The sequence below is a fragment of the Myxocyprinus asiaticus genome, chromosome 34 (assembly GCF_019703515.2).
Source record: "Myxocyprinus asiaticus isolate MX2 ecotype Aquarium Trade chromosome 34, UBuf_Myxa_2, whole genome shotgun sequence".
Lineage (NCBI taxonomy): Eukaryota > Metazoa > Chordata > Actinopteri > Cypriniformes > Catostomidae > Myxocyprinus > Myxocyprinus asiaticus.
In genome coordinates, this window is record NC_059377.1 from 27,761,074 (window position 1) to 27,778,249 (window position 17,176).

The window sequence follows — 17,176 nt, forward strand, 5'->3', positions numbered from 1 at the left end:
GCATTTATCAGAGTTACAAAATACTTGCTCTTATCATCTGATCAGAAGAACATTTCTCTTCTAGTGCTTTTAGATCTTAGTGCTGCCTTCAACATGACAGATCATGACATTCTCTTGAATAGGCTGGAGAATTATGTTGGCATTAGTGGACTTGCATTAACATGGTTTAGGTCCTATTTAACTAAAGTTAAGTATGGAGTGCCACAGGGATCAGTTTTAGGACCTCTGCTTTTCTTCTTATACATGCTTCCCCTGGGAAATATTATCAGGAATTATGGAATAAGTTTCCACTGTTATGCCGACAATACCCAACTTTATATTTCTTCTAAACCCAACAAAAATTCACAGTTATCCAAATTATCAGAGTGTATTAATGAAATCAAAGATTGGATGGCCAGAAATGTCCTTATACTCAATTCCAACAAAACAGAGGTACTAATGATTGGACCAAAAACCTCTAAAAATAAGCAGCTAAAATATAATTTGACGCTCGATTGATGTAATGTTACGTTGTCTTCTAAGGGCAAAGAACTTAGGTGTTATATTTGATACCAATCTGTCCTTTGAAAATCAAATTTCCAATGTTTGAAGAACAGCATTCTTCCACCTGAGAAATTAGCTAAATTATAATGCGTGCTCTCTGCTGCTGATGCCGAAAAAAATTTACGTGTTCATGACCTCAAGACTAGATTATTGTAATGCATTACTGGGAGGATGTCCAACAAGTTCAATAAATAAACTTCAATTGGTTCAAAATGCAGCTGCCAGAGTGCTGACTAGAACCAAGAAATAAGATCATATTAGCCCTATTCTATCGTCGTTACATTGGCTACCTGTTAAATTTTGTATTAATTTTAAAATTCTGTTAACTAAATACAAAGCTTTGAATGGTCTAGTTCCACAATACTTAAAGGTGCAGTATGTAACAATTTTCATGTAATATTCGCCTTTTTTTTTTTTTTTTGCCAATGTGTGAACTGCTTGTAACGCAACTTAAAAAATTAGCCCTTCCCAGACTTCCTGGGTTGCCTATTAAAGCCTGTAGACTGATTTTCATGCAAAGGAACGGGTCGGTTTTGCCAGGAAAATCCAAAGGATGTGACGTTTATGCGCGCTCCCGAGAGCCTTGCCTCAGTAATAGCTTCTCTTCTGCTATTCAACAGTGACAACAGACAGTTTGCAACACTAGTTAACGTTATCTTAGAGATGGAATCCAGCAAACGTCCAGCTCCCAGCACAACACCGACTCCTACACAAACTCAGAGTAAGCCAAAAAAAAAAAAAAATGTATCTACTGAATTCCATCTGGCTAAGCGGGAACGTGATCGTGGTCGAGCGAAAACTAGAGTGAACATCGGCAGGGTATTTGATTCCTGGAGGGAACTTCGTTCGGTTTTGGGGATCAAAACCGACCCTGAATTGGCATTCTTCTTACTGGACAGGTAAGCTTACATAACTGCAAAGCATGTGAAATATAGTTCAATAAGGATTGATCTGTGTAATTTTAGCTTACTTGATCTTGCCTGCTAACGCTGACGAATTGCAAACTACCTTGCTTCATAACTTTCAAATAATTTCAACAATCTTCTCTTTATACTAAAAGTCAGGTATACAGGATAAATTTAAGCAAATGCGCTGGTTTCTTCATCGTAGTACAACATATGACATATAAAACATACAATAGTGCAACATAACAGTGCAGTGCAACACAAAACTGTCTGGTATAGTTCAGTAGTACGTAGCTGTATGTGTGTATTAGTATGCTATGTTAGCTGATAAGTAGTTTTAGTTTAGTCTCAAAGTTTGTAGTAAAACAATCATAACTGTGTAATTTTAATTATGCTACTTCATCTGTCAGCATGATGCCAGTGAATCACATTCATTCTCTTTGTACATTATGTCACTGTTTTGGCTGATGTTCGCTCCCTCGTGTCCCTATGGAGTGTGTGCACAAGCACGAGCATGAGCAACATGTAGCTGGCTGCAGTTCACTTAATGGCCACAGGTGTCATTAACAAAGAAGGTTTCTGAATCTTACATACTGCACCTTTAAGTGTCTAAACTGATGTTTTTCTAAATGTTCTTGGCTGAAAACTTATGAGGGTTTAAAGCTTTATACTCTCAAAGTCATGCTATCTCTGTAAAACTCTTATGAGTTACTTTTAGCCATGATTTTAACAAGCAATTTACTGCTTTCATCTTTTGAAAAAGCCTTATAAATACCAAAGTAAAGCAATATAAAACACCTTCCTTTTTCAGTTTATTAAAAATGAAAGTAGTAGTCTTAGAATGAGACTCACAATGACAAACCAATAAGGTCTTCAATATGTAATAAAACATTAAGATATACCAACATACATAAATGCATACATAGTGTACATAAATACTGTTACACCCTGTAAATGCAAGCATATATATTGCTCTATTTACAGGAACTTTCAGGTTTCACAGATGCAGCTTTTGCGAATGAACTGATCATTTCAAATGAACCAATAATTTTTTTTTTTTAAATAAATGTATTTTTGCACAACTCCAGAATCAGGAGTTATTCAAAATCTAGGAGAATCTCAAGTAGAGATATAAGGAACATGGTTTGAGCTTCCAGCATGTTTACATAATCAAATGTTTCAAATCAAGCAGTTCTGTGTGCATAGCCTTCTATCACGCTATATTCCATCACGTTCATTACAATCACAAAATTCTGGCTTGTTAATAATTCCAAGAATATCAAAATCCACAAAAGGAGATGGATCCTTTTCATACTTGGCTCCAAAACTATGGAATAATCTCCCTAACACTGTTCGGGATGCAGACACACTCACTCAGTTTAAGTCTAGACTAAAAACTCATCTATTTAGCCAGGCATACACCTAATTTATCCTTCAACTCACAATTAGGCTGCTTTATTTAGGTCTGCCGGAACCAGAAACATCCATCATGGTCTATAAATCTGCATAAAATTGAATGGCATCTACGCTAATATACATTTTTTTGTTCCCATGTCTCAAGCTTGGAATTCATATCCCGAGGTTACCAGAGCCAGCCAGATCCAGCTCCATTCCTGCTTGGTGTCAGACTCCACTGCTACATGTTGCTGAAAGATGACAACAAACTACAGCCGGTGCCAGCCAGACATCACTTCAGTCTTTTGACTTCAGAGGATGAACTGAAGCCAACTCCAACTGTAAGACATGGGATACTTCATATGCCACTGCCTGAACCTTGGATTTAGGATGGACCCCAGTGAACCTTGCCAAAATGACCTGCAGTTTGAACTGTGATGCACCTCATTAATCTCTGCCTGCATCACCTTTGTCTATTGATGGACTACACTCTTGAAATAGAATAGATAGACTAACATTTAATTGCCAACAAAAGACTTCATCAGCCAACTAACAAAGGACAATTCATCAATGTGAACTTCTGCAGTTAATCCAGGATGGACTTCAAAGACATTAGTCATTAATCTTAAAGTTGAAAACAATTAACCTTAACGGTTACTTAATTTACAAATATAAAACCATGACTTGCACTGTACATAAATAACTAATATTGGTATTATATTCATGTTGTTTAGCCAGAGGGCAACTGGCCCCCACAGTAAGCCTGGTTACTCCCAAGGTTATTTTTCTCTATTAACCAACATCTTATGGAGTTTTGTGTTCCTTGATGCCTTCACCTTGCTCACAGGGGTTCTAAATACAATTATTATTTAATTATTTAATTTCTATACACAATTTACAATCATATTTAATCAAACTACACAATGATCACTCTAAGACTTTATAGATATTACAGTTTAATTTTTTGTTAATGCATGATTTCATGTAAAGTTGCTGTAAAGTCACGTGTGTTGTGAAAAGCACTATACAAATAAAAATCACTTGACTTGATTTAGAGTACACAATCAGGCAATGTCTCTATCAAAAAGGTGAATGGCTTTTATAACTGTAAGGTGTGACTTCCAATCCTACAGCTGCCACATTGAGCATTCTCAAATTTCTCCAATTTGTTTTCCTATGAGAGTTCTGTCTCCTCCCCCTTATACTGTCTCTGCCTGAACTCCCTGAATCTACTGCGCACACATTCGAAGAAACAAAAATGACAATACCCACATAAGTGAGCTGATCCTTCTCCATACAGAATGTTGAGTTTTTGAGTTTGTTGGGCTGCTAACTGCCAGCTAACGCTGAACCCACTGCTACAGCATCTCACATAAAATAGATTACAAACAGTAAATGTTTAATGAAAATTAAGTCCTGGCATAAATGTCTAGTTGCCCATGCAGTGACCTTGAAGAGGCCAAGAAGTGTGACAGTCACTGTCATACTAGTAATTAATGTATCCATGGCCTCTCTAGAGACATTCTCATTCATATCTACTCTATCGCTAATATCATTGCCATTGACGTGCAACTCTTCATCCCCCATCTGCCCATGTTGCATCATTAAGATCATTATCAGTCATACTAGGAACTCTGATCTTCAGGAAAGTTGATTCAACCTAGCATTTCTGGTACAGAGTCAGACTGCTTGATGAGGCTATGCACACAGAACTGCTGTCCACATTATGAAACATTTGATTATTTAAACGTGCTGGAAGCTCAAACCATGTTCCTTATATCTCTACTAGAGATTCTCCTAGATTTTAAATAACTCCTGATTTTGGAGTTGTGCAAAAATACATTTATTATTTAAAAATGTATTGGTTCATTTGAAAGGATCTGTTCAGTCACAAAAGCTGCATCTGTGAACCCTGAAAGTTCCTATGAATAGAGCAATATATATGCATGCATTTACGGGATGTATTCATGTATGTTTATGTAAGCGCATGCATACAGTATTTATGTACATTATGTATGCATTTATGTATGTTGGTATATCTTAATGTTTTTATTACATATTGAAGACCTTATTACTACCGTCTGACTATTACTCTCTTATGTAATAAACTGAAAAAGGAAGGTGTTTTATATTGCTTTACTTTGGTATTTATAAGGCTTTTTCAAAAGATGAAAGCAATAAACTGCTTGATAAAATCATGGCTAAAAGAGTTCATACAAATCATAAGTGTTTTTACAGAGATAGCATGACTTTGAGAGTATCAAGCATTAAAAAAGTTTTCAGCCAAGAACATTTAGAAAAACATCAGTGTTTAGACTCTAGAAAGAAAAAAACTACACCATTATTTCTTTCTCAAAAGCTAAAAAGATGGTGCATTTTCAGAAAGCATGCATATTGATGATACCATTAATGGCACCATGTACTGTATCTGAATATTTTCCTCAAATAAGAGAAGATACAGTATACATTTACATAAATTAAATCACTCATTTCCAAGTAGTTTGGTGTAATTAACCTCCTGAAAGGCAGTTTCACAAAGTTTTAAATCTTTGAAAAAAAATAAATAATTTCTTCTATCGCAGCTTAATATGCAGAGACAACAATAAGTAAGCCATTCGTATGGGTGATTTAGCTGAAAAGTGTCGCTCTCAAAACCATCATGAAACAGCAACACTGGCTCAACCATTGCCGTGAGTTTGGGACTGATGGGGGGAGTTTTCGGGAAACTAGTTTGAAACAGCTAGTATTTTTGCAGTTCCATCACAGAAATTACACATTTCACCTATGAGCCAAATTTTAATATCTTATCTACAAACAATAACATTTTTAATTTAGAATGGGTAAGAAAGAATATTAGGATCCACAATTCTCAGGAAGTGGCAGCAGAGACCATTTTTTTTCTGTAATGTCTGATGCAAAAATTAATCGAAGGGAAGGCAAGCAGCCCTAGACTCCCAAACAGCACAGTAAATGATGCCTTATGGAGACGCAGACTACCTCCAGTGACAAAGAAAGACAAGCAGAGCAGCTCTGCTACACACCAACAAGACCAAACTCATCCATCTCCCTGCTACCTACACACTCCCAAAGCTAATATGTGTAGTGTGTGCATATTTTCTCCCATTTATCCAGCCACCAAACACTCTTATAAGAAAAGAAGTTCAAAGCCCTGCTCTGCCATGCAGTTATTAAGTATTATAACCAAAGTTATTTTTTTTCCTGTACGGAACTTATTTTGGCCATTAAAAAAGTGTGCAGCCATGCACATGCAGAGATTAGTTTGAATATTTATTATAATATTTTTGAAGGTGTATAATGCACAGATAGTTTATTGTAACTTGTTTACTGACTGAGCGCTGTGTGTGTGTCTTCATGAATACGTCTTTTAAACTAGTAAGACATATATTCTAGTTATTAGCATTGTTAAACTTCACAGACTGTAGGACACCATAAATAAGACTGCAAGGCTCTAAAGCACAGCCAAGCAACGAGTGATGCGTCGTTCATGAACGATTCGTTCATTTTGAACAAATCTTTTATGTGACTCAGAAGAGTATGTCATTTTGTGTTGGCCGTGCATGTGCATTGTGCAATCTCTGTTCGTTTGTTACGTGAAAACTCCATAGGCGCTGAACAGGAAACGGAAATGATTAGTTCACCTTTCAACTCTTTTGGTCTGAGTCGTTCGTTCTTTTGTCACGTGACAGCCGTATACAGGGTCGGGAGGGTTACTTTTGAAATGTATTCCACTACAGATTACAGAATACTTGCTGTAAAATGTAATTTGTAACGTATTCCGTTAGATTACTCAAGGTCAGTAACGTATTTTAAATACTTTGGATTACTTCTTCAGCACTGGTAGATTTTTTCACTTGTTTTGACTATAAAAACTCTGCCAGTACAGTAAGACAAAATACACATGTTAAAAATACATTCTCTGAAAAAACTAAATATCTTATGCAGTGTTTTTTCTAAAACAAGTAAATCAAATTGGTCTTGTTTTAAGGATTTGTAGAAATTTTTACAGGAAAACAATACAAAAATTATTATCAAGAATACAATTTTTGCCCTAATACCAAAAGGTCTTACTAGTAAAAAAAGAATTATGATCCAACGTGAATTTTCTTGATAAAAAAAGATGACCGTGCCTGGTAATGTGCATGTAAAAAGACTAGAAATAGATTTTTAGCTTAGCGTAAAGCTGACAATTTACATATGGTTTATTTCTGTTTCTTCTGCTCCAAACTTACTTCAAACTTACTTATCTGTCTGCTCGTATGAATGTCACATCATAAATCATAAGAAACTGTTTCACCACTGTTCAAATGCACATTGGATTGCATCATATATATGTATAAATGTTTTTCATCTGAAAGGACTAAATATTAAATGAAACAAATGACAATAAAATCCAAAGTAATCTCTTCAGTAATCAAAATACTTTTTGAATGTAACTGTATTCTAGTTACCAATTATTTCAACTGTAACTGTAGTGGAATACAGTTACTTATATTTTGTATTTTAAGTACGTAATCCCGTTACATGTATTTCGTTACTCCCCAACCCTGGCCATATACGCTATGCATTGCTCACACAGGAAACAGAAATTATTAGCTCATCTCTCGAGTCTTCTGGTCCGAGTCGTTTGTTCTTTTGTCACTTGACAGTCGTATACGCTATGTACATACGGCTGTCATGTGACAAAAGAACGAACGACTCGGACAAGAAGACTAATCATTTCTGTTTCTCATAATTTGTCCTTGGCTGCATTATCAATTTGTCTTTACTGGGACTATAATCAAAGTAAGTAGACGTTGTTGGGGGGGATTTGGCTATTGAAAATGTAACATTTTAATTTAATTCTGCTCAAATGAATGAAATACCTTGAAAAAAGATTCATTCATTTTGCTGAACGAGACTCAAAGATTCAAGTCAGTTAAATGATCTGATCTTCCCATCACTACAAGCAACTGGAAAAGCCCCAACAGTAGTACATTAAAGAGAGAGATGTTAGAGCATGTGCCCTTCACTATGCATTAGTAAACATGAAATATTTATGAAATAGAATGTGATATAATGCTCTGTATTTCCCTGGAAACAGTGGGTGTCTAAAAGTGTGAGTATTTTTTTGTTTCAGGCAAGGCCTCCAGCAGTAATTTGATGAGCTTTAATGGGGAGTGATGAGATTTTTAGTCAGAGTCAACTCCTTCAGTGAGGTTTAATAAACACAATTATGATTGGCACCATTCGCAGGGTAGTCTTTAACTCGCAGAGCAAAGCAGCTCCCAATTAATGTTCATACTGTATATTTCACCTGATATGTGCTGCAATAAATGCCAATATAGTGTAACAACAAAGAACTGGAATGTTTACCTTCATAATAAATTTTAAAGCCATGCGCACTCACGGCGAAGTCACTGGTGAGTCTCAGGGAGAATACAGACCCAGTGCTTGTGACAGGAGGTGGGATTTGGAAACCCGTTAACCTAAAGAGAGCAAAGAGAAAACAAAGATGAAATTAGTAAAGAAAGATGCAATAAACAAAACTGCAAACATATAACCTTCACATGTTTGCACATACTGCATGTTTAAAAGGTCTCAACACTGTTTGTAATTGTTACTCATATTTCTATATTCTTGAACACACAACACTGAAGTTCCTTAAACCCACTTTAAAGCTGAAATGGGCAATTTTTTTTCCCCCAGCTTAATGTGCAGTCAACTACAAGCCATTTACAGGTTAATTTCCAAGAACAGTGTAAACACTGTGGCTCTGTGGAACTATCAAAGCATTTCTCTGTTTATGAGCATTGTGACCGTTCTACTCAACAATGTTAGCTTAACCAATGGCAAGTTTAGGTGGGACTTTCTGTCTGTCAAACCAATGGTAGACAGGCAGGGTTGGGCAGTAACGGAATACATGTAATGGGATTACGTATTTAAAATACAAAATATAAGTAACTGTATTCCACTTCAGTTACAATTTAAATAATTCGTAATTAGAATACAGTTACATTCAATAAGTATTTTGATTACTGAAGAGATTACTTTACATTTTATTGTCATTTGTTTCATTTAATATTTAGTCCTTTCAGATGGAAAACATATATACATATAAATTATGCGATCCAAAGTGCATTTGAAAAGCGGTGAAACACTTTCTTATGATGTGTTACATTCTTTCGAGCAGACAGAGAAGTAAGTTTGAAGTAAGTTTGGAGCAGAAGAAATAGAAATAAAACTTGTGCAAATTGTCAGCTTTACGCTAAGCTAAAATGCTATTTCTAGCCATTTTACATGCACATGTTACCAGGCACGATCATATTTTTTTATCAAGAAAATTCACGTTGGATCATCATTTCTTTTTTCTAGTAAGACCTTTGATATTAGGGCAAAAATTTTATTCTTGATAATTTTTTCCTTGTTTTCCTGTAAAAATATCTAAAAATCCTTAAAACAAGATCAATTTGATTTATCTTGTTTTAGAAACAACATTGCATAAGATATTTAGGTTTTTCAGAGAATGTATTTTTAACATGTGTATTTTGTCTTACTGTACTGGCAGAGTTTTTATAGTCAAAACAAGTGAAAAAATCTACCACTGCTGAAGAAGTAATCCAAAGTATTTAGAATACATTACTGACCTTGAGTAATCGAACGAAATATGTTACAAATTACATTTTACAGCATATATTCTGTAATCTGTAGTGGAATACATTTCAAAAGTAACCCTCCCAACCCTGTAGACAGGGGAAGTGTTCAGAAAAGCTTTTAGAAAACCATCATGTATGCAATTCCATCTGCGACCACCAGCGGGCCAGAAACTACACAGTTGGAATATGTGTTTTAAAGGGATAGTTCACCCAATTTTTATTTTTTTATTCTCTTATCATTTACTCACTTTCATGCCATCCCAGATGTGTTTGACTTTCTTTCTCCTACAGAGCACAATGAAGATTTTTAGAAGAATATTTCAGCTCTGTAGGTCCTTTCAATGCAAGTGAATGGTGGCCAGACCTTTGAAGCTCCAAAAATCACATAACAGCAGCATAAAAGTCATCCATAAGACTCCAGTGGTTTAATATATGTCTTCTGAAGCAATTCAGTCACTTTGGGTGAGAAACAGATCAATTTTTTTTTACTATAAATCTCCACTTTTACTTTCACTTTCAGATTGTGAAAGTGGAAGCGGAGATTTATAGTAAAAATAGTAAAAAACTTAAATATTGATCTATTTCTCACCCACATTTATTAAGTCGCTTCTGAAGACATAGATTCATTGATTCACTGGAGTCATATGGATTATTGTTTCTGCTGCCTTTATGTGATTTTTGGAGCTTGAAAAGTCTGGTCACCATTCACGTGCATTGTATGGACCTAAAGAGCTGAAATATTTTTCTAAAAATCTTTGTTTGTGTTCTACAGAAGAAAGAAATTCATACACATCTGGGATGGCATGAGGGTGAGTAAATAATGAGAGAATTTTCATTTTTGGGTGAATTATTCCTTTAAGTCAATTTCTTCGGTGATGACAAAAAATGATTTAGCTACAAGCAATATGACTATACTTAAATTATGACACCATGTCTAAAATATAAAAAAGCGTAGAAACGAATTGAATGTGGAAATGTTTGGTTGAACATGAATTGGCCCTCTCTGAGTGATCATATTATTGCATATTATTTCTTGACATGTGAGCACTGTATTTTCTCAAGCAAAGGCAAAGGCCATGCAGCATTTAAGCTCCAGAATAATCCCTAATGCTCACGCATGCACAAAAAGATGACATTTCGTCAAACAGCTCCTTGGGGGCATGCAGACTGCACAGACTTCATCTGCTTTCCAAGGGACATTACACAAGCCACCAGCATGCTACAGAATGTATATTCAGAGGCATTGATGAAATATGCATTCTTGCAGAAATGCATAGGACATTTTGTGAGCAAAGCTGCTGGTTATCTCATTTTAAAATATGTATTTGGTCAGCAAAATGTCAGAATATTTTATTTCTTATTTTATTTATTTCATCTGTGAAACACAAAAGATAATGTTAGGCAGTATGTAAACGTTTACTTTCATTGCATCTTTTTTTTTTCACATATTTGGTTTGAAACAACGTGAGGGTGAGTAAATGATGACAGTATTTGTTTGGTGAACTATCCCTTTAAATGGAAGTCGCACGGACAAAGTCCTTGTGTTTATGTTAATGAACTCACACAGTGACTGAAATATTTATTAATGCTTATGCATAATATCCTTAGGACACTGCACAGACTAAAAAAAAAAAATATATATATATATATATATATATATATTATTAACCTTTAACCCTTACCAGCTAGAGCGTTCAAATTTGGGAACAATTATTCCCATGGTTCCTGTCTCAGTATCTTCACCATCCAATCACTGATTTTATTTCTGAAAACTGCCAGATACTCATGACAATATAAGCTAGAAGCACATATGATTGGTTAAGGGGTTACTGGGCGTGAATAATAAATGTATCGTCATCAGCGTCATCCTCCATTTGCCTGAGCGGAGCCAGAGAGGATATGCTGGGAGATTACCTCCAGTGTTGGACTTACTGGTTCAAATTGAAACCTGAGGCAAACTTTTGAGGTAAGACAAGTTATTTAACATGTGTTGTCAATATTGTCTATTGAAAGTCAAAATGTTTTAGTTACGAAGCATTTATTTGAAGGAGTAACGCTAGTTATTTCTGGAAAAAATGACATGACCGTCGGCATTCATCGGACAGGACGCTAGCCTCTATTTTTAAGCAAATTTCTGTGAAACTTGCAAAATAAACATTAGCTAGCAATACTATGTACATTTTTAGCTAAATATCAATAACTTTTTTGGCCAATTTTGTTGCTTGTGGAAGATAGTCAAACCTTTTTAGTTTGACTTTGAGTAGCGCTAGCTAGTTTTTTTTTTCTGGAAAAATTGATGTGACCGTCATCGGCGAGCCTTTTTTTATATCAACCTTTTTTGGCAGTTTCTGTGAAACTTGCTAAATAAATATTAGCTAGCAATACTATGTACATTTTTAACTAAATATCAATAACCTTTTTTGCCAATTCTGTCGCTTGTGAAAAATCCGCCTGAAGTAATGTGAGGCAGAGAGCAGATGCTGTTTTTTTTATTTTTTTATTTTTTTTTACGCTGTTCAGACCTGCCAGGAAACTGGCCTGCTAGTTAGATAAGTTATCTAGCTTGTTGATTTTCCCATGTAATAAAAAATGGTAGATATCTTTCTATAATTTAGCAGATAGCCTTACCCATCCATCACACAGACATGATTTTAGATTGTGTGTAGCTTCCTGTTCACAAGGAAAGTGTGACAGGGCTGTCTGCAGTTGGACATTCTGCTTAGTCTGCAAGCCTTTGGTGACTATTCAGTGTATGGATTTGTGAAGAACACACTGCTGGCTACCAATTGTTGTACTTTTTTTTCTGTTGTAGAGATGGATAGAGACTATGGCTCCCTGCTCAGCACCCTCAAGAGGAGGAGGCAGCAGACTGCTGATGAGCTTAGGTTCATAGCAGAGGAGGACATGGCTCATGAGGGCATGAGCACACATGAGGAAGATCTGCTGGACCAGGAACTACTGCATGAAGACCTGGACCATGAGGAGATGGAGGATGAGATGGAACCTGATCCCCAGCCAAGACCATCAACTGGGTATGTATGAATGTGTATGTATTGTTTGTTTCTATTTCTCATATAACTGATACTCACAGTAACACTAAAACTGTTCTTCTTATTATTTTGGGTATGGCTAGCCATTCTCGCACAGGTCCTAAGTCAGCTAGAAAGCGTAAACACTTCCCTGACTCTGTTTCTTATCCCTCATACTCTGACATTGATTCACAGGCACCAAAACCTCTCCCATTTAAGCCTAGCAGTCCATTCGGTATTGACTTAGGTAGCGTGCATCAGTCTGTGCGGTCAACCTCCAATATGATGTTGCGAGAAATTGACTTTTTCATACTGTTTTATACTCAGGCTGTAGTTGCTGAGATATGCAGCTTTACAAACCGTCAGGGGTGGGAGCTAAAACTGTCCGTCATATTCCAGCTACCAAGGATGAATTTTACAAATTTCTTGAGTTGCTCATTTACATGGTGTTTTCAATTCTCCCTGATTCCCATCATCATTGGGGAACCAAGTCACTTCAGGGTTCGTGGGCGAGGGTATTTATGTCGCGTGATCGTTACAAGGCTCTTTTAGCAGCTCTACATGTTGTAGACCCTACCACAGAGGATAATCAGGATCGCCTTAGGAAGTTGCGTTATCTTATGGACCACCTCAAACAAAAATGCCAGCAGCTCTTTCAGCCTAACCAAAATCTCGTAATAGATGAACGTATGGTCAAGTCTAAAGCTCGGTCAGGATTTAAACAATACATGAAGGGGAAGCCTACTCGGTGGGGTTTAAAATTATGGGTAACTGCAGACTCGGGGTATACTCTCAACTTTAATGTTTACACAGGTTGTCATGATGGACGTGTCACTGACTTGGCCACCAAAGTAGTTGAATCGTTACTGCAGCCATTTGAAGACCAGGGCCACAATGTTTGGTTTGATAACTTTTACACGTCCCTAGCTCTTATGGTTAAGTTGTTAGAAATGGGAACTAATGCCTGTGGAATATGCAGGGTGAACTGTAAACTGTTTCCTGCAGAATTTAAAGACATCAAAAGATGGGAACACTAGACAGCTCGTGGGGATATGAGGTGGTGCTAAATTTGAAGAGTCCTCTAAGAGATGTTGGCTATGCTATCGGAAAAGTAGGACTGAAAATAAAACTAAAGTAGCTTGTTGCGTGCCGGAATGTAATGGCACAAGACTTTGCTTGGTTCACGATAGGAACTGTTTTCAGTCTTGGCACTCAGCTGAGTGTGACCAGTTTCGCGAAGAGGCCTAGGTTGGGCTGTGTTTACCGGTGTTGTTGTCCTCCCCCTCCCCTCTTTTCTCCCTCTCTTCTCTCCACAGGTATTGCAGTTGTTGAGTATTTATGAATTTATATACAGTTGTGCTCAAAAGTTTGCATACTCTTGGAGAATTGGTAATATATGTACCATTTTTAAAGAAAACGTGAGTGAGCAGGCAAAACACATTTCTTTTATTTCTTATGGGATTCATATTCAACTGTAGATTATAACAGAATGGCACAATCATAAAGCAAAACATGGCAACAAAGAAAAAAATTAAATGACCCCTGTTCAAGAGTCTGCATACCCATAGTTCTTAATATTGTGTATTGCCCCCTTTAGCATCAATGACAGCATGCAGTCTTTTGTAGTAGTTGTTTATGAGGCCCCAATTCTTGCAGGTGGTATAGTTGCCCATTCATCTTGGCAAAATGCCTCCAGGTCATGCAAAGTCTTTGGTCGTCTTGCATGAACGGCACTTTTGAGATCTCCCCAGAGTGGCTCGATGATATTAAGGTCAGGAGACTGTGATGGCCACTCCAGAACCTTCACCTTTTTCTGCTGTAACCACTGGAGGGTCAACTTGGCCTTGTGCTTAGGGTCATTGTCATGCTGGAAAGTCCAAGAGCGTCCCATGCACAGCTTTCGTGCAGAAGAATGCAAATTGTCTGCCAGTATTTTCTGATAACATGCTGCATTCATCTTGCCATCAATTGTCACAAGATTACCTGTGTCTTTAGAGCTCACACCCCCCCAAAACATCAGTGAGCCAGCACAATACTTCACAGTGGGGATGGTATTCTTTTCACAATAGGCCTTGTTAACCCCTCTCCAAACATAGCGCTTATGGTTGTGACCATAAAGCTCTATTTTGGTCTTGTCACTCCAAATTACAGTGTGCCAGAAGCTGTGAGGCGTGTCAAGGTGTTGTCGGGCATATTGTAACTGGGCTTTTTTGTGGCATTGGCGCAGTAAAGGTTTCTTTCTGGCAACTCGACCATGCAACTCATTTTTGTTCAAGTATCGTTGTATTGTGCTCCTTGAAACAACCACACCGTCTTTTTTCAGAGCAGCCTGTATTTCTCCTGAGGTTACCTGCGAGTTTTTCTTTGTATCCCGAACAATTCTTCTGGCAGTTTTGGCTGAAATCTTTCTTGGTGATTGAACAGTACTGACTGGCATTTTCAAGGCTTTGGATATCTTTTTATATCCTTTTCCATCTTTATAAAGTTCCATTACCTTGTTACGCAGGTCTTTTGACAGTTCTTTTCTGCTCCCCATGGCTCAGCATTTAGCCTGCTCAGTGCATCTACATGAGAGCTAACAGACTTATAGACTATTTATACACAGGAACTAATTGCAATTTAAAAAGCCACAGGTGTGGGAAATTAACCTTTAATTGCCATTTAAACCTGTGTGTGTCACCTTGTGTGTCTGTAACAAGGCCAAACATTCAAGGGTATGTAAACTTTTGATCAGGGCCATTTGGGTGATTTCTACAGCTCAGCATTCAACACTATAGTGCCCTCCAAGCTAGATGAGAAACTCCGGGCTCTGGGCTTAAACAGCTCGCTGTGAAGCTGGATCCTGGACTTCCTGTCAAGCAGACACCAGGTGGTTAGAATAGGAAGCTACATCTCCTCATCACTGACCCTCAACACTGGAGCCCCACAGGGCTGTGTTCTCAGCCCACTCCTGTATTCCCTGTACACACATGACTGTGTGGCAACACATAGCTCCAATGCCATCATTAAGTTTGCTGATGACACGACGGTGGTAGGTCTGATCACTGACAATGATGAAACAGCCTACAGAGAGGAGGTGCACACTCTGACACACTGGTGTCAGAAGCACAACCTCTCCCTCAATGTCAGTAAGACAAAGGAGCTTGTGGTGGACTTCAGGAGAAGAGAAAGAGAACACAGCCCCATCACCATCAATGGTGCACCAGTGGAGAGAGTCAGCAGCTTCAAGTTCCTGGGTGTCCACATCTCTGAGGAACTCACATGGTCCATCCACACTGAAGTCGTTGTGAAGAAGGCTCATCAGCGCCTCTTCTTCCTGAGACAGCTGAGGAAGTTTGGAATGAACCGCCACATCCTCACACGGTTCTGCACCAGCACTGTAGAGAGCATCCTGACTGGCTGCATCTCCGCCTGGTACAGCAATAGCACAGCCCACAACCGCAAAGCACTGCAAAGGGTGGTGCGAACTGCCAGACACATCATCGGAGGTGAGCTTCCCTCCCTCCAGGAAATATATACAAGGCGGTGTGTGAAAAAAGTTCGGAGGATCATCAGAGACTCCAGCCACCCGAGCCATGGGCTGTTCTCACTGCTACCATCAGGCAGGCGGTATCGCAGCATCAGGACCCGCACTAGCCGACTCCATGATAGCTTCTTCCCCCAAGCAATCAGACTTTTGAACTCTTGATCTCCCACGATCAAAATACATCAGCACTGCACTTTATTACTCTTACTCTTATATCTCACACCGGGCTGTCATAAATTATATTATTATTATATTATATTCTCTCTTAACAACTTACTATCAACCGACAGCCTGAATGTCAATACAGTACAATACAGCCTACTGTACATTCTATATATACTATATATACTTTTTTATTTGTATTGAATAATGTGTATCTATATTGTGCGTATTGTATACTGTACAGTGTATGTTATTATTTGTATATTGTTGTGTGTAATTATGTGTATATTAGACTTTAAATTGTGTTGTGTTAATTTGATGTTATTGTAAATTGGTATATGTCTCATCACTGTCACGATCATATTCTGACACAGAATGTAATTTTCGGAATTTTGGGCTCAGGCTTTAAGGGGTTAACTTGACATAAACTTCAAAGGCCTTTAGAGAATGGATTAAAAGACCTATGTTCTTAAACCTTAAGTAAATCTAGACATGACCCAATTACTTCTTGACAAAGAATAATCTCGTTTTTCCTTCAAATGTATAGCCAGGTGTTTTAAAAATGTTGCGCAATAGGGAAGGAAATAATGCTGCAGACAACTATTGATGCTAATGATTAAATGTAAAAGGTTTACATAATCAAAACTACCTTTGAAAAAAAAAAACCTTTCATCTGAAACACTGAATACTGTGCATATCTGCCAAACTGCTTCATGAGAAGTGAGGCATTAAACACTAACAGCTTACTATTGACTGAATTGCTGTGCATATTACTAGATACCCTATCATTATCCTTGCGGGGCAAAGGAAATAATTTGGATATGAGAGACTTCAAGACCCAGAATCACCCAGAATGAAGTGTAAGTTGGGTTCGTGTCTGTCGCGGCTAGCCTTCAGAAACTAGTGTCACTTTGTCACCTGAACCACTATGCTGTCTGCCAATTAAAAATATTGCTTGCCTCA

At 37.5% G+C, this 17,176-nt stretch overlaps 1 protein-coding gene across 1 annotated transcript in view; it reads right to left on the bottom strand.

The window, feature by feature from the left end:
* Positions 1–17,176, bottom strand: part of LOC127425389 (CUB and sushi domain-containing protein 3-like) — a 701,868-nt gene that overhangs the window by 508,265 nt on the left and 176,427 nt on the right. The window contains exon 3 of the mRNA XM_051671320.1: positions 8,217–8,329. Within this exon, the coding sequence (XP_051527280.1) occupies positions 8,217–8,329 (113 nt within the window). The remainder of the gene's footprint in view (positions 1–8,216; positions 8,330–17,176) is intronic.